Source organism: Chlorocebus sabaeus, chromosome 2, assembly GCF_047675955.1.
Source record: "Chlorocebus sabaeus isolate Y175 chromosome 2, mChlSab1.0.hap1, whole genome shotgun sequence".
Lineage (NCBI taxonomy): Eukaryota > Metazoa > Chordata > Mammalia > Primates > Cercopithecidae > Chlorocebus > Chlorocebus sabaeus.
In genome coordinates this window covers 97,004,686-97,027,527 of record NC_132905.1, presented here as the reverse complement: position 1 = coordinate 97,027,527, position 22,842 = coordinate 97,004,686, and the positions used below count along the sequence as shown (strand labels likewise).

Sequence of the window (22,842 nt, the reverse complement as noted above, 5' to 3'; positions counted from 1 at the left end):
TTTTCATTTTTCTTGGGTGTGTACCCAGGAGTGGCATTACTGGGTAATGTGGTAACTCCATGTTTAATTTTAATTTTTTTTTTTTTTTTTTTGGAGACGGAGTCTCGCTCTGTCACCCAGGCTGGAGTGCAGTGGCCGGATCTCGGCTCACTGCAAGCTCCGCCTCCCGGGTTTACGCCATTCTCCTGCCTCAGCCTCCCGAGTAGCTGGGACTACAGGCGCCGCCACCTCGCCCGGCTAGTTTTTTGTATTTTTTTAGTAGAGACGGGGTTTCACCGTGTTAGCCAGGATGGTCTCGATCTCCTGACCTGGTGATCCGCCCGTCTCAGCCTCCCAAAGTGCTGGGATTACAGGCTTGCGCCACCGCGCCCGGCCTTAATTTTTTTTTTTTAATTATTTTTGGAGACAGTCTGGCATTGTCACCCAGGCTGGAGTGCGGTGGTGCAATCTCGGCTCACTGCAACTTCCGCCTCCCGGGTTCACGCCATTCTCCTGCCTCAGCCTCTGGAGTAGCTGGGACTACAGGTGCCCGCCACCACACCTGGCTAATTTTTGTATTTTGTAGAGATGGGGTTTCACCATGTTGGCCAGGATGGTCTCGATCTCCTGACCTCGTGATCCACCTGCCTCGGCCTCCCAAAGTACTGGGATGACAGGCGTGAGCCACCGTGCCCGGACTTTATTTATTTATTTATTTTTTGAGATGGAGCCTCACTCTGTCGCCAGGCTGGAGTGCAATGGCACAATCTCAGCTCACTGCAACCTCCGCTTCCTGGGTTCAAGCAATTCTCCTGCCTCAGCCTCCCGAGTAGCTGGGACTACAGGCATGCGCCACTCTGCCTGGCTAATTTTTATATTTTGTAGAGATGGGGTTTCACCATGTTGGCCAAGCTGGTCTCGAACTCCTGACCTCAGGTGATCTGCCTGTCTCGGCCTCCCAAAGTGCTGGGATGACAGGCGTGCGCCCCCGTGCCCGGCCTGCATGTTTATTTTTTGAGGAACCATCAAGCTGTGTTCCACAGCGGTCTCACCGATTTCCATTCTCACCAACAGTGCACGAGGGTTCCAGTTTCTCCAGGTCCTTATCACCACTTGTTATTTTCTTGTTTTAAATTATTATAGCCATGCTAGTGTGTATCAAGAGGTGTCTCATTGAGGAGAGAAGCCATTTCTCTTACTGTCTCCTGTCTCTGAGGAGGAGGAGGAAGTAAAAGTTGAAAAACAACAGGAATGAAGTCCGTGGCAAGACCAGCTGGTGCCACTGATGACCAGGCCTGAGGTTAAAAGGTTAACCCCCCACTCTAACCACATGTGCTCTCAATCTAGCATCACCCTTTCACGTGGAACCTCTTAGAGCTGTAAGCCCTTACAGGGGCCAGGAACTCTCTTCGGGGAGCTCAGTTCTTAAGTCGCAAGTCTGCTGACGCTCCCGGCCGAATGAAAAACCTCTTCCTCCTCCTTTAATCCGGTGTCTGAGGGGTTTTGTCTGCGGCTGGTCCTGCTACATTTCTTGGTTCCCTGACTGGGAAGCGAGGTGATTTAACAGACAGTCGAGGCAGCCCCTTAGGTCGCTTAGGCCTGCCCTGTGGAACATCCCTGCGGGGGCCTCTGGCCAGCTGGAGCCACGCGGATCCTGAGCGTGCTCCCGGATAGGCATTTGCCCCGGTGGAACCTCTCGTCAGAGCAGTGCACAGCAGACACCCGCGGAGGATCCACGCAGAGGCTGAACACCGGGAAGGAGCTGGCACTTTAAGTCCGGACGTCTGAAACTTGGTAAGACTGGTCTTGGGAACTTGCCCACTGCATTTGAGTGGAAGCGTGGCCTGATCACCCACGGCGTGCCTGTACCTGCACTTCGGTTTTTGACTTAACCTGAATTGCCTGATACTTTGGATTTGGTTTTGACCTGGCTTGGATTTCTGGATACTCTGATTTTGGTTTTTATTCTGGTTTGGTGTAAACTGAAAAAGTGCATGTGTGCCCTTTTTACCCATTCTTCGTTCTGTGGTGTGTGTGTGTGGTGTGAGTGTGGTGTTTTATTTCGAAGAAACATGGTTCAGACACAAAGTGAGCCCACTCCGCCAGGAACTATGTTGAAAAATTTTAAGAAGGGATTTAGTGGAGACTGGGGGGTTACTGTGACACCAGGAAAACTTAGAACTTCGTGTGAAATAGATTGGCCAACATTAGAAGTGGGTTGGCCATCAGAAGGAAGCCTGGACAGGTCCCTTGTTTCTAAGGTGTGGCACAAGGTAACTGGTTAGGGATACCTAGACTAGTTCCCATACATAGACACTTGGTTACAGCTGGTGCTAGAACCCCCCAGTGGCTAAGCAGGCAGGCAGCAGCGGTGCCAGTAGCAAAGGGACAGACAGCCAAGAATCCCGCTCCACCCGCTGAGGGAAATCAACTCCTGAAGTTCTGTTCAACCCAACACCAGAAGACTCATTGCAGGAGATGGCACCAGTGATCCCAGTGGTGCCCTCCCCTTACCAGGGAGAGAGGCTCCCCCCTCTTGAGCCCACAATGCTTGCGCCTCCGCAAGACAAACATATCCCACCCAGAGTAGACAAGAGAGGAGGTGAAGCCTCGGGAGAAACCCCTCCCTTGGCAGCTCGTTTACGACCCAAAACCGGGATGCAAATGCCCCTGAGAGAGCAGCGGTATCCTGGGACAGAGGAGGATGGGCACACGGTGGAGAGGCGTGTTTTTGTGTACCAGCCCTTCACCTCTGCCGATCAACAATAGCCCGTCCTATACGAAAAGCCACAAGCTCTAACTGATTTGCTCCCAACTTATCCAGACCCATAGCCCCACCTGGGCTGATGGCCACCAGCTGCTCATGTTCCTCTTTAACACAGATGAAAGGCGGAGAGTGCTCCACGCAGCACCTGAGTGGCCAGAGGAACATGTACCGGCTGGTTACCAAAACCCCCAAGAGTATGTGAGGACCCAGTTCCCAGGAACCGACCCCCAGTGGGACCCAGATGAAAGAGAGGGTGTGCAAAGGCTGAACCGAGACAGGGAAGCTCTCCTGGAAGGATTAAAGAGGGAGTCCAGAAGGCCTCAAACGTTAACAAGGTCTCTGAGGTCATTCAGGGAAAAGAAGAGCGTCCAGCACAATTCTACAAGAGACTCTGCGAGGCCTGTCATATGTACACTCCCTTTGATCCCCATAGCCCTGAAAATCAGCGCATGATCAACATGGCTTTAGTTAGTCAAAGCGCAGAAGACATTAGAAGAAAACTGCAGAAACACGCTGGGTTTGCAGGGATGAATACATCAGTTATTAGAAATAGCTAACCGAGTGTTTGTAAACAGGGACGCAGTAAGCCATAAGGAAAATCGCAAAGAGAGTGAACGTCAGGCCCGGTGAAACGCCGACCTGCTAGCTGCAGCAATCAGAGCAGTCCCCCCAAAGAGGCAAGGGAAGTGAAGTGGGGGGCCCTGGGAAAGAAACTCAGCCTGGTTGTCAGAGTTTGCAGCGTAACCAGTGTGCTTATTGTAAATAAATAGGACATTAGAAGAACAAATGCCCTCAGCTAAAAAGAAAACAAGGTGTTTTTAGTAGAGACGGGGTTTCACAATTCCAGCTACTAGGGAGGCTGAGGCAGGAGAATGGCGTGAACCCGGGAGGCGGAGCTTGCAGTGAGCCGAGATCGCGCCACTGCAGTCCAGCCTGGGTGACAGAGTAAGATACTGTCTCAAAACAAAAAAGGTGACTCAGAGCAGGAGGCCCCAGACAAGGAGGAAGGGGCCCTGCTCAACCTGGCAGAAGGGTTATTGGACTGAGGGGGACCGGGCTCAAGTGCCCCCAAAGAGCCTATGGTCAGGATGACAGTCGGGGGTATTTTCTTGTCGATCCTGGTGCTGAACGTTTGGTAGTAACTGCCCCAGTTGCCGGCTTATCCAAAGACTATTGACACATTGTTGGGGTTGCTGCCAGCTGAGGACACCTGGTTCACCTGTTTGGACCTAAAAGACGCAGATTAGCCCCTGTTGGAAAACAAGAGTATGTAACTCTAGGAGTCAGTGGAACTGAACTGGCAGGAAGACCTGGGGAGTGAAGATGAGAGTGAGAACTCCCACTGGTGAGTGACCTTCTCAAAGTGGGGAATGAGGAGAGAAGCCATTTCTCTTACTGTCTCCTGTCTCTGAGGAGGAGGAAGTAAAAGTTGAAAAACAACAGGAATGAAGTCAGTGGCAAGACCAGCCGGTGCCACTGATGACCAGGCCTGAGGTTAAAAGATTAACCCCCACTCTAACCACATGTGCGGGACCCTTTCACGTGGAACCCCGTAGAGTTGTAAGCCCTTAAAAGGGCCAAGAACTCTGTCTTCGGGGAGCTCGGCTTTTTTTTTTTTTTTTTTTTGAGACAGAGTCTGGCTCTGTGGCCCGGGCTGCAGTGCAGTGGCCGGATCTCAGCTCACTGCAAGCTCCGCCTCCCGGGTTCCCGCCATTCTCCTGCCTCAGCCTCCCGAATAGCTGGGACTACAGGCGCCCGCCACCTCGCCCGGCTAGTTTTTTGTACTTTTTAGTAGAGACGGGGTTTCACCGGGTTAGCCAGGATGGTCTTGATCTCCTGACCTCGTGATCCGCCCGTCTCGGCCTCCCAAAGTGCTGGGATTACAGGCTTGAGCCACCGCGCCCGGCCGAGCTCGGCTCTCAAGATGCGAGTCTGCCGACGCTCCCAGCCGAATGAAAAACCTCTTCCTTCTTTAATCTGGTGTCTGAGGAGTTTTGTCTGCGGCTCGTCCTGCTACATCATTATGGTTTTGATTTGCCTTTCTCTAATGATTGGTGATGTTGAGTGAACATCTTTTCATGTTCCTGTTGGTTATTTTCTGGGAGAAGATGTTCAAGATGCTAAACCCTTATCATAAGACTTGCAAATATTTTCTCCCATTCTGTAGGTTATCTTTTTATTTTATTTTTCTTTGTTTTTGAGACGGAGTCTCACTCTGTCACCCAGGCTGGAGTGCAATCGTGCAATCTTGGCTCACTGCAACCTTCACCTCCTGGGTTCAAGCAATTCTCCTGCCTCAGCTTCCTAAGTAGCTGGGATTACAGGTTCCCAACACCACGCCCAGCTAATTTTTTTTTTTAAAGACAAAGTCTTGCTCTGTGTCCCAGGCTGGAATGCAGTGGCACGATCTCGGCTCACTGCAACCTCCGCCTCCCAGGTTCAAGCAGTTCTCCTGCCTCAGCCTCCCCAGGAACTGGGATTACAGGCACACACCACCACACCCGGCTAATTTTTGTATTTTTGGCAGAGATGGGGTTTCACAATGTTGGCCTGGCTGGTCTCAAACTGCTGACCTTGTGATTCACCTGCCTCGGCTTCCCAAAAGTGCTGGGATTACAGGTGTGAGCCACTGTGCCTGGCCTAATTTTTTATATTTTTAGGAGAGACAGGGTTTCACCATGTTGGCCAGGCTGGTCTTGAATTCCTGATCTCAAGTGATCTGCCCACCTCGGCCTCCCAAAGTGCTGGGATTACAGGCGTGAGCCACTGGCCCCGGTCTCTTTACTTTCTTAATGTTCTTTGATGCACAGCTGTTTCTAGTTTTGGTGGAGTCAAAATTTATTTATTTTTCCAGTTGCGCATTTATTTTTCCAGTTGCGCATGCTTCGGGTGTCATATCCATTGGCAAATCCAAGGTTCATGGAAATATACCCCTATGTTTTCTTCTAAGATCTGCATAGATTTAACTCATTGATCGATTTTTGGTCAATTTTTGTAGACGGTTTAACATGGGAGTTTGTGGATGTCTGTCTGTCTCAGCATCTTTTGTCGAAGAGACAATTCTTCCTCCGTGGAATGGCCTGGCACCCTTGCTCAGACACGTGGGCTCATTTCTAGACTCAGTGTTATTCCATTGATCTGTGTGGCCTTATGATGGTACCACACTGTTTTGATGACTGTAATTCTGTAGTAAGTTTTGAAATTGAAAGTATGGGTCCTACAGCTTTGTTCTTTTACAACATTGTTTTGGAAATTATGATGTGCCCAGCTTCATGTTCTTGGTCTCTGGGCATCTCAGCAATAGCTTGAATTATGCCCTGGCATTGAGCCACCTGAAGGATGGAGACAGAGTCACTGTGGACACTAATAAGGGCTTTTCTCTGCAGGTTGGTGGCATCCGTGTGGGGCTGTGGTGTTGACCTGGGAGGTCCCCTACACTCAGGCCCCCATGGCGGCATTGTTCCTGCAGGTCTGCTGCGTGAGGACACTGGCAGGGAGGCAGGTGGGAGGAGGAAAGGGCAGGGCTTCCCAGAGTGACCAGAAGGCACTCCTTCTACGGGGCCTCAGGGGAGCCTCCGGCTTTCCCTCCACCCAGCTCTCCCCGGGCACTTGATTTTCTGCCAGTCTCTGGAGAGCAGGCTCTGCTTAGGGCCGGTGGAAAAGTTCCCTTTTCCCACTATGCAGCCAAGTGAAACAGGGCAGGCCAGCGGGTAGAGGAAGGGGATGGGCATGACCTCTCCTGAACGGACTTCAAAAGCGAGTCAGTCAATCACAGGCCAGAGATGTGGAAACTTCTCTTGACAGAAAATGGCATTCACTCTTCCAGGAAATGGCACTTGGTGTTCTTGGGATGCTAGGGTGCCACATGCTGCCTGGGGCTGGGGGAGGGAGGGTTTGGAGTTGAGGTAATCACAGAACCTTCCTGAACCAGAAGCCCTTGTGGGCCTCGGAGGCTGGCAGGGCCCTGTACATAGCACCTACAGAGGGCAGGGGTGTGCATCAGGAACTGGAGAAGGGGGAGCTCGTGCGGGATGCACAGGAGAGCGCCAAGCAGGGAGCTGTGGGGGTCTCTGCGGCTCCAGGGAGTGACAATATTCGGGGAGTCTCTAGGAGCTTGTTGAGCAGGGAGGCAGGAGAGAAGCCAGGAGAGGGGCACAGTGAGTGAGCTTCAGGGAGGGCAGGGCACGGGCCTATCCTCCCGTGTGGGGTGGCACATACAACTTCTCAGCTCTGGAGCTGTAGCACTGACAATCTATTTGAGGCCACACTAAAAACCCCAAACACCCAAATTCTCACAAATGATCTTCAAGAGTGACGTTAAATGCCAACTGTCCCCGCTGCAGCAATCTCAAGCTGCCACCTCCCCTGGCTCTCTGCGAGGGTCTCACACAGTCACAACGGGAGTGAGCCGGGCCCTGGGCTCTACACAAAATGCAGGGGAAGTGGCCGAGGCTACTCATTCTCGATGCAGTCAAAATAGTCATTGTTATGGAAGTGTCCTAAGAGTCACAATTCCGCACAGTCAGCAGATGCACACCTGTGCCTGGCGCCGCGCACCCATCAGGGGCACTATAACGTCTGTCTGCTGAGCCTGGCAGGCTCTGGAGCCGCTGGTGAGCACCCAGACGCAGTCCCTCTCCGGGGCAGATGCTCACAGCAGCCACAAGCGCCACCACCTCGTGGCCTGTGAGTGCTCTCCGGAGGCCAAGCTGTGGTTCAGCTGGTGCTGTCTCCTGCAGGAGTACCCTGGCTGGCTCAGGACTTCCTAGCTGGGCACACATGCCCATGACATAGGGTCTCGGTCAGCCCCTGGGTCGGGGCGCTAATGCTCTTGACCCAGTGAGCCCACAGTTGTGGAGGTCTTCACTGTCTCCTGACAGGTGTTCTTACAGCAGAGGCCACAACTTCGTGAGGACAGAGGAGCTTTCCAGGCCAGCAGGAGTTGCTCAGAGCTGCGTCACCAAACCCTTGACCATAAGAAGAAAGTCTGGGGGGTTTGCCGTGGATGGGACAGGGACTGCAGAGAGGCTGGCTCAGCTGTGCAGATTGGTCCCCGTTAGGGTCAAAATCGCAGGTTCCCTGGGTCCACGCCTAGGAGTGCACACCTGGCCCTTATAAGGCCAGCATCAGTGGTCAAGATGGACCAGGAGTGGTGTGTGGGCTATCTCCTCAGGATTTTTAAAGGTTCCCTACATTTTTTTTTATTTAACATTATTATTATTTTCAGACAGAGTCTTGCTGTCACCCAGGCTGGAGTGCAGTGGTGCGATCTCAGCTCACTGCAACCTCCACTCCCGGGTTCAGGCGATTCTCCTGCCTCAGCCTCCTGAATAGCTGGGACTACAGGCGCCCACCACCAGGCCTGGCTAATTTTGTATTTTTAGTAAAGATGGGGTTTCACCATGCTGGCCAGGCTGGTCTCGAACCCCAGACCTTGTGATCCGCCTGCCTCAGCCTCCCAAAGTGCTGGAATTACAGGCGTGAGCCACCGTGCCCAGCTACATTATTTTTTTTGGTTTAGAAATATGTAGAATATATGTAATGTGGAATAACAACAAAGACATGTCAGCTAGTCTTAATTTAGTGAACACAATAGAGAATTGCATCTCACCAGACATGTATTGACTTAACTAAAGGTTTAAGACTTCACAGACACAGGAGGAGGATGGGAGCGTGTGAACAGACAACAGACAGGCTCGAACAGACGCTGAGCTGCAAGCAGACATCACAGAACCGACAGACGGGGAAGCGCTGCAAACTGGGAGAGTCGTGTTATGGGATCTTCAGGGTGTCGTTTTTCTGGCCAAAACCTCTGTGGCTGGGGGGCCTTTGCCCGAGTTTTGCTCAGGCTTGCTGGGCTCATTTCACCCACTTGGGCTGGCAGGCTGCCCTCGGCTCACACTACAGGCCTGGGTCCCATGCCTGCCAAGGGCAAGTCAGGCATGGAATGGTGAGGCGTGTGTGAGCGCGTAGGGTCTGGCCATGGTGCACAGTCAGACATGCCAGCTGCTTCAGCCGGGCGAGCAGCTCTAGGTGCTGGCTCCCTGTGAGGCATCAGCCAGACCAAGCACACAGCAAGCAGCTTCTACAGCATGGCACTGGGGAACACGGTGGTGCCCAAAAGTTTAGAGACACCAGGAACCACAGGGCCCCAAAGAGGGAATCACAGCCCTGGCTTGGGGAGCTCCCAGGTCTGGGTTCCCCAAAGGGCCGCAGCTCCTCTCTCCTTCGCTTTACCTGTAATGTGGCAAGCAAAGGGCACATCTCAGCCCTGTTTGTGCTACAGCTCTTTTAGCCTTGCCATTTGGCAGGTCCCGAGTTCTTGTTCTGCATCCAAGAACGAGGTATGCAGACAAGTGGAGAGTGAGCAAGATGAAGAGAAGCTTTATTGAGTGATAGATAGAACAGCTTTGAGGAAACCCACAGGGGGGCAGCTCCTTTCTGCAGCCAGGGTGTCCCAACATCTGTTCAGCTCCGAGCAGAAAGGGTAGCTCCTCTGTTAGGCAAGTCATCCCAACAGGTGTTCAGCTATCAGCAGAGAGGGTAGCTCTTCTCTGCAGCTGGTCATCCCATCATCTCCCTGTCATCACTCCATCATCTCGGCAGCTCTCAGCAAAGAGGGGGTCCTGGAGTAGGTTGCTCCTGTCTGCAGGTGGTCGTCCCAACATTTGCTCAGCTCTGGCTGAGCCTGGGGCTTTTATGGGCCTCAATGGGGAGGAAGTGCATGCTGTGCCAGTTGGTCCAAGGGAGGCCATGGGCAGGCCTGAAAAAGGCACCGTAAGTTCCCCACTCCAGTTCACAGGACTGGCAGCCTTGCCCCCAGCCTTCAAGCCCTTCCTGGCCTGAAGAGGGCGCCTCACCAAGGAGCTGCCCCCTTCCACCCAGGAACCTGTCTGCCTCCTGGTGCCATTCATGGTGCCAAGGGTGCCTTCAGGCCAGCACCAAGCTGCCCCCTGTCCCCACTTGGCTTTCCTCCTACGCTTATCAGTGCCCAAAGTCCAGAGGGGGCCGAGGTGGCAAGGGGCTGGCATGTCAGCATTGCCCCAAGTGTGTGCACACCCAGTCAGGCTGTGACAGCACCTGAACTCAGCTCCAACTTTGCTCCAAAGATGGCCTGCTTCTGCCATCAGCAGGACCAATCAGTCCCCTACCCACCAGAGGCAAGGAATTAGCTGACACCGCTGTGCCAGGCCTGTGAGGCCGCAGGGCCATGAGCCCAGGTTGGATTCCGTGCAGAGACTCTGCCATGTGGGGCCATAGGGTTTACTTGGATCCCATTCAAATCATTCAGGCCCTGACTGCTCAGCTTCAGGGAAGCCAGGCCCACTCCTTCTCCTTACATACTTGCCTAATCTTGCCAAAGCCCTCGAGGTAGGGGAAGGAGGAAACCCAGGGTCATGGATGTCAATCTCTTCAGCATCCATCCCCTTCCTCATTCCTGACAGTTCAGGTCTCCTTGCCTCTTCCCATAGCCATGATGATGGGAGGGCGGGGATGGGGACTAGGGATTGGCCTCGGTAGACAGAAGCCAAAGGGGACATGCCATTCCCTGCCAGTCACTAGTCTGGGTGGGCCTGTGACCTCAGCAGTCCACACAGGGTGGGTCCCAGGGCTCTGCTGAGAGGGCCAGGAGCAACAGCATCCCCTGGTGGGGCCCCGATAAGCAGTGTGTGGCCCTGGCTGCTACGGTGGCACCCCATGGCCACAGAGATGCCAGAGAACCAACACCCTCCTAGGTGCTGGGGCCTCTTGTTCGCTGCATCTGGGCCGATTCAAACGACCCCCTCCAATCTTGGAGAAACAGACCTTGGCAAAGGGAGCAGGAAGAATCGCTGAAGAGTGGTGGTAACAGATACATTCCTGAAAGCTCAGGCAGGGCAGGTTTCCAGAAGGGATGACTGAAAAGTACCAATGCTTACAAAACCCACCAGCAAGAGTGACAGCAGGAGCCAGGCGAAAGATGATGTCAACTAAAAGCACAGGCTGTCGGCAAGAGACTGCCGTGCCCAGTGACTTCACCCTAGTGCTGTGAGTTTCACTAAGCTCAGAACTACTGTCTTGGTCCAAGCCCAAGTTCATATTTGTGCTATTTGTTTAAAAATGTAAAAAAGGATGTGAGCAAATGTCTAGCAAAAACAGCAGTGCAAGAAGACATGCCACTCACCTAAGACAACACATGGCTTCGAAGGCTTGGCAGGTGCCCTCACAGGGACACAGATGCAGCTAATTACCAGCCACTGTTAAAGTCCTGAAGACTGCATTTGAGGAACGCTGGGTGTGTAATCCTTTCTTTTAGTACTTTAATGACAGAACCAGTCTATTAGTGTGCTTTACAATTCAGGATTTTGTGGGGTTTTGTGCGATAAGGTCTGGCTCTGTCACCCAGGCTGGAGTACAGTGGCACCATCTTGGGTCACTGCAGCCTCCACCTCCTGGGCTTGATCCTCCCATCTCGGCCTCCCAAGTATCTGGGACTACAGGTGTGCACCACCATGCTCAGCTAATTTCTGTATTTTTGCTAGAGATGGAGTTTTGCCATGTTGGCCAGGCTGGTCTTAAACTCCTGAGGTCAAGTGATCCACCTGCCATGGCCTCCCAAAGTGCTGGGATTACAGGCGTGAGCCACTGTGCCTGGCCACGATTCAGTCTTATTAAATCAACCAAGCATCTGTGATGTGGCCCAAAGGTCAGGCTTTTCCTTCCCCGTGCAGATAGCTGCCCTGTGTCTGGGCGTCTTCCTCACCAGGAGAGTGGCTCAGGCACCACTGGGCCTTTTGCAACCTGTAGCACAGCCCTGGTGGTGCTGGGCCCCGGGTAGGTGGTGAGCCTGCTGCTTACCCACCAGGACAGGCACTGGACAGGCCCTGTGGAGTGGCAGGCACCCCTGTCCCGTATTCAGCCTCTTCCTCTGCAGGGGCTGTCCCTGCCTGGCAGGCAGTGAGTCCAGGGACGCCTTGGACCACCAAATCCTCAACAGCCCTCAGCTCAGGGGCATATCAGCTGGCTTCTCCTGCCAGTAGGGGCAATGAGGCCTCGGTGGGGCTCAGCTGGAGGTGGACCTCAAAGAGCCCAGGCCAGAACCCACTGTCGGGCGGTGGGCAGAGGTAGTATCAGTGACATTCTTTTTAACCAATGAGTGCTTAATTGAAGCAACTACTGGCACTGAAATAATATTTTAAAAGTGTTCTCTTAAGATTTAGTTTGGCCAGGAACAGTGGCTCACACCTGTAATCCCAGCACTTTGGGAGGCCGAGGCGGGCGGATCACTTGAGATCAGGAGTTCGAGACCAGCGTGGCCAATATGGTGAAACCCCATCTCTACTAAAACTATAAAACTTAGCTGGGCGTGGTGGCACACGGGTGTAATCCCAGCTACTTGGGAGGCTGAGGCAGGAGAACTGCTTGAACCCAGGAGGCGGAGGTTGCAGTGAACTGAGATCGTGCCACTATACTTCAGCCTGGGTGACAGGGCAAGACTCTGTTTCAAAAAAAAAAAAGATTTAGCTTAACATATTTGATTAAAGCATCATTTTAAAAATGTGAACCATGTGCTCAGTGTCTTCTCAGGCTGCAGCTAGCAAGGATGTGCACATGACTCAGGACGGCTCCATCAAAGCTTTGGGAAGCTGTCGGAGGGAAGTCTGAACTGGCAGAGAACGACTCAAAGGCCTCAGAGAGCCTGAGTGGGCAGCTCCTGCCCGCAGTGCCACACCTGGGCACAGCCCTCTCCGCTGGCTCACACCCAGGTGGCATCAGCATCGGGTGAAGAGGCCCGGGTCGGCCCACTCCCTTCCAAGCTCCCCCAAACTTTGCTTCTTATGGATCTAACACCCCTGCTCAGTGACTGGATCCAGAGCTGGCATCACTAGCGGGCAGCGTGGGTCCACAGGAGGCCCCAGGAAGGCTGGTGCAGGGCTGACATGGCCCAGCGCATGCCTGGCACACGATGGGCACGGCCCATGCCAAGGCCCCACGTGACATGACAGAGAAGCGGCCACAGAGTCCCGCCTCGGGCACTAAGCCAGTTTAACAACAACCAGAAAAGTGGCTTCAGACAGTGGCAACGTTTATTTTGCTCACACATCTGTATCTGGAGCGGGGCTCACGGGCAGCTCTGCTCTGCTCATCAGCTGGGGTGGCTTGAGGTGCCTGTAGGCTCACCTGTGTGTAGCTGGTGGTCAGCGTGGGCTCGCAGACAGACACCTGCATGGCCTGTCCCCACGGCCTGGGCTTCCTTCCAACATGGCACCCGGGCCAAGCCTGAGCCCCCTCAACCTGTCAGTCACATGGCAGCTACCTCCCCAGCAGGCCACAGAGACCTCCCCAGGATCAAGAGCGGGGGACTCCCTGGATGGGCAAAATTCCAGAGGAGCACAGGGGACTGGAGATGTCATTCCTGCCATCAGACCCTGGACACCGCCTGAGAGAATCCTTCCGTACAGAGAATCAGGAATCAGAACGGCTTTACGTTGCTCAAGGTAAAAGGCAGTGCCTTCAACTCGGAGTGAAAACCATTTCCAAACCCCAATGTTCCCCCTTCCTCATTCCCATTTCTGTTGAACTCTGTGCACAGAGCTCCGTGTGCACTCTGGAGCGCAGGGCAAAGGCCTCCCTGCCCGCCCCGATTGGTAGCTGCCAGAGGGCAGGAAAGGAGAAAACAGTGAGGGGACGGGGAACCTGCAGCCCCTTCCCTCCTCCCACCAGGTAAAGAGCTGCCCCTTCCCTCCTCCCACCAGGTAAAGAGCTGCCCCTTCCCTCCTCCCACCAGGTAAAGAGTTGCCCCTTCCCTCCTTCCACCAGGTAAAGAGCCACCGGGGAGAGGCAGGAAACGTTTTGAACTCAAGGTCCGCCCTGGCTCAGACACTCTCCCGCCCAAGCCACTGTCCAGAGATAAGGCAGAGTTTGGCAGCAGAGGCAGGAGTGGGCATGAGCCCTGTACCCCAAGGGTCTAGGACCCACCTGCGACGGTGGAGCCAGGAGCAGGCAGCAGCAGCCCTCTGCGAGGGAGGGCAGGAACAGACACCAAGCACTGCGCAGCATCCAAGGCCTGCTGGCACCTAAGGAGGGGCAGGGTCACTCTGGCACCCACACCATGCACAGGTTGGCCGTGGCCACTGCTGGAAGAATCGGAAGCCTGTGGTGCCCGCAGGGACAAAGGCAGCCCCAAGCCCACAGCCAGCTCATCTGGTGACCACACCCACCCAGGGCCTGTCCGAAGGGGAGTGCCTGTTTCTGGGCATGAGGACTATTCATCTTGGTCTCCACTGTTCTACAAAAAGACCCCCGGCATTCAGTAAACTATGAGATAAACACCAGACAATCCACGGCCACGAAATAAAGCTACTGACAGAAGCAGACCCAAGAATGTGGCGCCAACTGTCACACAGCCACACCCCCACGACACGCCCAGCAGCGCATCCCGTTTCCCTCCATGTGGGTGTCCACGCTGCTTCTGTAACCCCTGCTGCCACAGGCGAGGCTGCAGTGAGCGTCTCTGCGCAAGTCTGTGCCACCCATGATGTTTCGGCCAACAACGGACCTAGCAGACCAAGGAGGTCCCGTGAGGTTACAGCGGAGTAGAGAAGTCCCTGTCATCAGAACGTGGACACAGTGTATCTTCCGTGTCTGGTGCTGCCAGCACACATAAGTACACAAAGTAACATCCTAGGCTTCCATGCTCACTCATACTCCCTGAGGCACTGACAGCTCCTGGTAAGTGCCCTGTGCTATTTTTAACACTTTAGACTGTAGTTTTACTGTATCTTTCTTTGTTTAGCATATTTGTTTTCAGACGGGGTCTGGCTCTGTCGCCCAGGCTGGCATGCAGTGGTGTCATCACAGCTCACTGAAACCTTTCCCTCCTGAGTCCAAGACATCTTCCCACCTCAGCCTCCGAGTAGCTGGGCTACAGGCGTCAGCCACCATGCTAGGCTAATTTTTACATTTTTTTGTAGAGATGAAGTCTTAGTCTATTGCCCGGGCTGCCCTCGAGCAGCTCAGCGCAAGTGATCTCCCTGCCCCAGCCTCCCAGAGTGCTGGGATTACACGCGTGAGCCATGGTACCCGGCCAATTTAACTGTTTAGACACACAAATCCTTACGATATGTTATGACTGCCCCGGGTACACAGCAGGGTCACGTGCCGCGCTGATCTTTGGCCGGGAGCAGTGGGCTAAGCACACAGGGTGGGTGTGTAGTGAGCTGTGTGAGCGCACTGTGCTGTTCCTACGGTGACAGAGTCCCCTAAAGAGGCATTTCTCGGAGCACAGCCCGTTGTTATGTGACAAGTGACTATACTGTCAGGTTCATTCCAAAATGGCTGGCCCTGTGATATTCCTGCCAGCACCACACAAGTTCCCGTTTCTGCAGATCCCCAATCCCAGCTTCCTCACTGCAGCCCGCCGCCAAGGCAGCACGCCCCTGGGTTCCAGCTCACACTCCCTGGGCGTGGCGAGGCCTACAGTCTTCACGTGCTGCTTGGTCCTCTGGTCTCCTTTCAATGAACTATTAATATTCGCTGTCATGGTTCTAGAGACTTCTAGAATCCCCCTAAACACTGGCTCCTTGCTGGCTTTATCCATTAAAAAGAAGGAACGAGCAAAGCGCTGCTGTCAGTCACCACCTATTAACAGTCCTCTGTGTCCTCCACTGCACAGAGAAACTGATTTTGATCTGGCCAAATCACCCATGTTTTGCCCTCGGATTTATGCCTTTGGGGTCTCAAAATAAGGGCTTCTTCCCCAACGGAGCAAAGATAAGCTCCCATATCATCTTCCAGTGGCTCATGGCCATGCCCAGAACCCACGGCGCCTGCCTCTGCCCTCCCCTCTCCTCTGCACTGCTGTCTCCCAGGCCACCAGTCCCTCCGGGCTGCCGAGCCCCCTGTCCTCCTCCCATCTACCCTCCCACAGCAACCCACACTCTCACAGCTTCTGCTGCGGGAATCGCTCCTTCCTGGGACTCCCTGGCACAGTTCAGCTGAGCATTTCTCCACCTTCGCTGGCTGCTCTCCTCTAGCTCCACGGTCTCTACAACTCAGTCGACACTCACACACAAGGCAATGTAAACTGTCAAGGGCTTCACAACTTATTTCTGACATGGATTGCTGTGTTAAGATAATGTGAAAGAAAACAGTGAATATAAAGTGAAATATTTTAAAATATACCTTATTTTTCTACAGGCCATTTTCTAAAAATGTCTAAGCAACTAAAGCCATCATTAAAATGTTTTTTCTTTTTTTTTTTTTTTGGAGGCGTCTCGCTCTGTCGCCCAGGCTACAGTGCAGTGGTGCGATCTCGGCTCGCCGCGACCTCCCTCGCCTGGGTTCAGGGAATTCTCCTGCTTCAGCCTCCCAAGTAGCTGGGACTTACAGGCACATGCCACTAGGCCCAGCTAATTTTTTATATTTTCAGTAGAGACAGGGTTTCACCATAGTGGCCAGGCTGGTCTGGAACTCCTGACCTTGTGACCCACCCGCCTTGGCCTCCCAAAGTGCTGGGATTATAGGCAGAAGCCACTGCGCCCAGCCTAAAATGTTTCTTTTGAAAGATGCTGGAATAAAAGAATTCCTGACTTTTTTTGGGGGGGGCGGTGGTGGGTGGGGGGAAAGTCTTGCTCTGTTACCCAGGTTGCGCTGCAGTGGCATGGTCTCGGCTCACTACAACCTCTGCCTCCCGGGTTCAAGCCATTCTCCTGCCTCAGCTTCCCAAGTAGCTGGGATTTCAGTCACCCACCACCATGCCCGGCTAATTTTTGTATTTTTAGTACAGACCAGGTTTCTCCATGTCAGCCAGGCTGGTCTCAAACTCCTGACCTCAGGTGATCCGCCTGCCTTGGCCTCCCAAAGTGCTGGGATTAAAGGTGTGAGCCACCACGCCCGGCCTAGAATTCCTGATTTATATTAAAACCATTCTTGCTTTTTACAGGGTTGAAATCCTCATTCACATAACGAGCTAAAGAATGGAAACATCTGTATAAGACAATACCTTCTAAATACTATTTTTATACAGAATATTTACAAATTATCCAAGTAAGCAACCCTAACTAGTTCTTTATAGACTACAAAAGCCAGACCTGAGGAGGCCTGGCAGAGAGGAGCCTGCAGGTGCCAACCCGAGCTGGGCCGCCTGGTGAGGATGTGGCATTGGGGAAAGCTGGCCCAGGCCCAGACACCACACCGGGAGCAGCATTCACTGCTTTCAGTCGCACGTGCTTAGATGCTATATAGTCACTTGTCTTGCAGATTTTATGAACAACGATAGTTAAACAATGATCCTAGGTCTTAGTGAAGGTAAAAAGATCTTCCTGTACAAGGGCAAAAATAATTTGTACTAAGTTTTTTTTTTTTGAGACAGACTCGCTCTATGTCCCAGGCTGTAGTGCAGTGGGGCGATCTCAGCTCACTGCAACTTCCGCCTCCCAGATTCAAGAGATTCTCCCGCCTCAGCTTCCCGAGTAGCTGGGATTACAGGCATGAGCCACCACGCCTGGCTAATTTTTGCGTTTTTAGTAGAGATGGGGTTTCATCATGTTGGCCAGCCAGGCTGATCTCAAACTCCTGACCTCAGGTGGTCCACCCAGCTTGGCCTAAGTGCTGGGATTACAGGCGTGAGCCACCAAGCCTGGCCCTTGTACTAAGAATTTCTTCTGAGAGTATACATAATAGAATGGGATGAAAGCTAAAAAAGTAGACATTATTTATGATATTCGTATAATTCAGAAAGTGTGAAACACTAAATATTTAATACAAATATTTCTTATTTTCTGGATTTGCTAGACCATTACTCACTTCATCTCTCTTTAGATGGAGAGATAGAGTCTTATTAGTCATAAACATCATTGTAGAGCTAGAATAAACCTTATAAGCCAGTTCTTCCCTTTTTTTTTTTTTTTTTTTGAAACGGAGTCTCACTCTGTTGCCCAGGCTGGAGTGCAGTGGCCAGATCTCAGCTCACTGCAAGCTCCGCCTCCTGGGTTTACACCATTCTCCTGCCTCAGCCTCCCAAGTAGCTGGGACTACAGGCACCCACCACCTTGCCCAGCCTAGTTTTTTGTATTTTTTTTTAGTAGAGACGGGGTTTCACTGTGTTAGCAAGGATGGTCTCGATCTCCTGACCTCATGATCTGCCCTTCTTGGCCTCCCAAAGTGCTGGGATTACAGGCTTGAGCCACCGCGCCAGGCCCAGTTCCTCTTCACAAACGAAGCCCTGGAAGTCTAGAGACACTGGGGCTGCCTGAGACCCCACACTAATCAAGCTCATGTCCATCCTCTCACCTCCGACCTGAGGGAGCTGGAGACACAACACAGTGCCTCGGTTTTCTGTAAATCAATGAAAAACATTTACCTGAAACAATACAGTCAGCTGTCACTACTAATCACCAACAAGACTCACAATTTTGGATGTGGTTTTTAAAATACTTAAGTCTGCTGACTTTAGCCTCTAAGCATGAACTAAGTTGTTGGGAGTTATAACACTTTGGATAACAAAGATTAAAAACCCTCTGAAATTGTTTTAATGTACCTTTTAAATCTTCAGGAACTTTCTTGTCATGAAAATTTATAATATGAACTATGAAAGGGATCATGTTACCTTACTGATGATCATGTTACCTTACTGATGAGTCATTATCTTCTTGTAACTATCAGAATAATCAGATTTATGGAAAACTATAATAAAAAACATAAAAGCTACCTGTTTCCATTTTCTGCCTGGACAGCCAATGAATGAACAAAGTAAGGAATTGAAGAAAAGATTCTTGGACACGTGAATGGACCTGAACAGTCCGATGCAGTGTGGTCCTGGTTTCCCAATATGCAGGGGTCACTACAGACCCTGCATGTCACCAGAAAACATGAAAACACTCTCAATGTTTTACCTAAAATGGAAAAGCAGCTTTTGGTGACATGAGCTTTATAAAATAAAACATTCATAAAGCAAGTTTCTATTTTTAATTTTTTTGCTTTGATAAATCAATTGCTTCACAAAAATCCTTTTTAAAGACAACAATCCAAGAAAACATATTGTTACAGTATTCACATTTCAAAGATTGTCAGTTTGAAAGACCGAACATAACTAGAACGAAAGAAGATTGCTGAGTTCTTTCTAAGTGCCAGGAATGGGCTTTTGCAGGGGGCAGAACCCCAGCTGGGCACCCTGCTTCCTCACACAGGCAGGAGACGGATCACTCTCAGGTCACACAGACACAACTCCCGCAGCCCTTAGCCGTGAGGGTTTCCTTTGCCTACTGGATAAACACTTCCACTCATCTTACTATCTGGAATCAAAGCACAAAGGCCAAGCTAGTCCCTCAGCAGGAGCGTGCAGGAACCCAGCACAGCCAGCCCTGCCACTCCTGCTCAACAGGTGCAGGGCAGCAACAACAGCAACATGCTCAATTTGGGTCTCAAGACACATTCAAAGGGAGCCTTCATAGGGAAAAATTCAACAAAAATAAAACTGGGATCAAATCTGATCATTTAAAATGAAATCTTAAAAGGGTCACACTTTTGCAGATTCTTTCCACTGTCCGAGGGCTGGGGAACAGGTGTTTTAAGGTGCCAACTGACCTCAAACATGCTGGGCAGTGATTTTACAAACTGAAACGGCTTGCTGTGTAGAAGCTAGTTAAAAGCACCCAGTGGAGACAGGTTAAAGGAAACTCACGCTATGTCCATAAGCACCTTCTCTCTAAATGATCTTTATCCTATTCCCCTGAATTTAGTAGGAATTTAGGAAAGTGGAAGAAAGTTTTCAGCTGGAGAGAATGCACGCTGTACCATTCAGCATGGGTGTTTAACTCTCAGGCCAGAGCTTCCCTGTGCCACTGAGGTTCACGCAGTGCCCTCTTTTTATAGATGGGGTCTCACTGTGTTGCCCAAGATGGAGTGCAGTGGCTATTCACAGGTGCAAGCACAGTGCACTGCAGCCTCAAACTCCTGGCACATGCCATCCTCTGCCTCAGACTCCCGAGTAGCTGGAACGAGAGGCACGTTCTACTGCGCTGGGCAAGGGCAGTGCTCTTAAATTCCATCTACTGCTCAGTGAATGTGATTTCTAGTGGGGGAAAGAAACAGTGAGTCTACATTCTGTGAATGGCTTCCACTAATCTACACTAAAGAGCAGGCAGCCCAAGAGACGGAGGGTGGTGAGGGGAGGAGGAAGGGCCGGCTGGCTTTCACGGGTGCTTATTTTAAGAAGTCCAACAAAGTTGGAACTTAGGTTAAAATGATCTTGTAGACTTGACTTAAAATATGAGAAAACATTTCACAAACAAGGAATGCAACGGTGCCTTCATTCTTGGCCGGGCACGGTGGCTCACGCCTGTAATCCCAGCACTTTGGGAGGCCGAGGCAGGTGGATCACCTGAGGTTGGGAGTTTAAGACCAGACTGACCAACATGGAGAAACCCATCTCTACTAAAAATACAAAATTAGCCAGGCGTGGTGGTGCATGTCTGTAATCCTAGCAACTCGGGAGGCTGAAGAAGGAGAATCGTTTGAACCAGGGAGGTAGAGGTTGCAGTGAGCTGAGATCGCACCATTGCACTCCAGCCTGGGCAACAAGAGCAAAACTCTGTCTCAAAAAAAAAAATGTCATTCTCTCCCCAAAAGAGCTGATAATCAAGTCTTTCAGTTAAAGCTCCTGAAAGATTTTAAAATACATTTCTGTATGTTTCCCACTGACTTCTAAGTTATCTAGAAGTACTCCCCTACGATTAACTTCAATTAATATATTCTTTTGGGAAAAATCAGTTCCAGAAAAAATGCTTCACTTGCTTAAAATGTCCCTTGGCTTACAACCAATCATTACTGTTGAATCTCAAGAATTAAAGACATTCCTGACCCTATAAACAGATGAACTCGGGCCATACCATTTCAGATGATATAACGACATTCTGTGTGAAACACTGTGTACTGTTTTCTGAGAAAAAGCACCACTCCTAAGTAAACAAATGAAAACAAACCAAAACCGAAGAAAACAGAACCCAGCCCACTCTTTCAGTTCATCTTGTTACCAGGAAACAGAAGTCCTACAGTTATTCCAAATCTCATACGGTCAAGTGAGCAGGAGGGCTCTGGAAAGTCAAAAGCAACAACGTACAACAAGAGAACACTGACACCAGGAGACCAGCCACAAATGCAAACGTGGGAGCCAACCTGTGGGGGCTGCCGCTGTGCCCTCGCCAGACCAACTCACCGCTGGGACTCCAGGGATGTCGGCTAGTTAAGTAATAAAGTCTGAATATCTGCTGTTTGCCCTAGCTCTGAGCCAATGGGGTAGAGCACATTTTATATTCGTTTATAATAAACATTCTCTGTGCATAACATATTTTGAATTTAAAACTTCTAAAACAATACACAGCTAACATGGTAAAGCAACCATGCAACTGTGGTCAGATTTAAATTAGACTGGAGTATGTATGGTAAGAGCTCCTAACAGATCACTGGCTACCATTTCGCCTCACTTACCTGAAGTCCTATTTAGCAAATACCTCTCGATACATGTTTAGATCAAGTGTAAAATGCAATCCGAGCATTACATATCAACAAAAATTTGCAGATATCAAAATTTCATTAAATAGCTGTTTCTTTTATAGTAGTAAATGCTCATCACTACCCTGGGAGAGCAAAGAACCATGGAACAGTAGCTAACTTTGGGCAGGTTCATTAAATTTGGTCAATTCAGAACATTCCAAATTGAAATATTAATAGCAAGCATGTATTGTTTCTTTCTCTAGAAATTTTATCCTCAATATAGTCATCATCCAATTCATAACGAATTTATAAAAATAGCTTTTTTATCCAATAATTCCAGCAAGGTAAAAATAGGAGTTTCTTTTTATATATAGCAAATGAAACAGGCTCACTGAACATGAGGGGACTTAGGCTTGCTGAGCTTGCCATCCATCCACTCACGATGAAACCACACTCAGTCTAGGCGTGTGCCGTTGTCACCGCACACTGGCAGTTTCGGGTGCAGCAGCTTCTTTCAAGTCCATGGGCCACACAAATAAGCCAGCCCACTGAGATCTGCTGGAACCACAGAACTAAGTGAAAACTGCATCACGGTTTAGAAAATGGCAGCGCTATTTCTTAATCTAATTAGGGATTCAAGGTGGGGAGGGAGTGGTGTGTCATTCCTCACAATTTAGCGTTAAATCTTTAAAGAATTTCTTTAAAAACACACACACACACACGTGTGCGCGCGCGCGCACACACACTCTTGAAAGAAGTCGCTGCACCGGCAAAGACGCGCTTTAAGCTTACTATGAAATACAAAAGTGCACTCTTCTATATCTACATATAAAACATATTAGAAATAAAACTGTGTAAAATGTTTGCTGTGCAAACTCTAAAAAGTCAGGTGCATCTGCTCCTGCCCCTACTGTAGGGAGTCACTGTTCTCCAAGACAAGCCCACTGATGTGGGCAGGGGCCAGAGCACCCGCGTCCTCCTCTGTGCTGTCCACAGACTCGTCCTCGCTCTGCCCTGCCATCATGACCTGCTGCACCGCCAGGGTGGCCCCGTCCGAGGACAGAGACTGAAGGCTGTCCACATTCATGTTCACGGGCGTGGTGATGGTGACAACAGCTCCTGCAGCAGGATGAAGGTGTGTCATTATTTAAATTAGTACTCTCAGAAAAATACTTTATTACTCAATTGGGTACTGTTTGCTTGTTTGACCTAAAGTTTAAAAAAAAAAAAAAAAAAAAACCTATGTATGTTTAGGGAATGTTCAATAGGGATTTAAGAAACTGTTTCTGGGCTGGGCGCAGTGGCTCACGCCTGTAATCTCAGCACTTTGGGAGGCCGAGGCGGGCGGATCACGAGGTCAGGAGATCGAGACCATCCTAGCTAACAGGGTGAAACCCCGTCTCTACTAAAAATACAAAAATGAACTGGGTGTGGTGGTGGCGCCTGTAGTCCCAGCTACTCGGGAGGCTGAGGCAGGAGAATGGTGTGAACCCGGGAGGCGGAGCTCACGGTGAGCGGAGATCGCACCACTGCACGCCAGCCTGGGCAACAGGGCGAGACTCCGCCTCAAAAAAACAACAACAACCAAAAAGGAAACTCTATCTGAAATCAGCCTCAGACCA

At 51.0% G+C, this 22,842-nt stretch overlaps 1 protein-coding gene and 1 long non-coding RNA gene across 6 annotated transcripts in view; one reads left to right on the top strand and one right to left on the bottom strand.

Moving 5' to 3' along the window:
• Positions 1-4,358: 4,358 nt before the first annotated feature.
• On the top strand, positions 4,359-18,436 carry LOC103219495 (uncharacterized). Its single transcript, XR_012090916.1, has 2 exons — positions 4,359-14,458; positions 15,998-18,436. It is a non-coding gene; the product is annotated as an uncharacterized lncRNA (long non-coding RNA).
• Positions 18,437-18,679: 243 nt separating this feature from the next.
• The window catches only part of PKNOX1 (PBX/knotted 1 homeobox 1), a 70,945-nt gene continuing 66,782 nt past the window's right edge, over positions 18,680-22,842 (bottom strand). For all 5 annotated transcript variants that reach the window (XM_037984863.2, XM_037984859.2, XM_037984864.2 and 2 more), the window contains one exon: positions 18,680-22,339. In XM_037984863.2, coding sequence (XP_037840791.1) covers positions 22,128-22,339 — 212 coding nt within the window. In that variant the 3' untranslated portion in view covers positions 18,680-22,127. The remainder of the gene's footprint in view (positions 22,340-22,842) is intronic.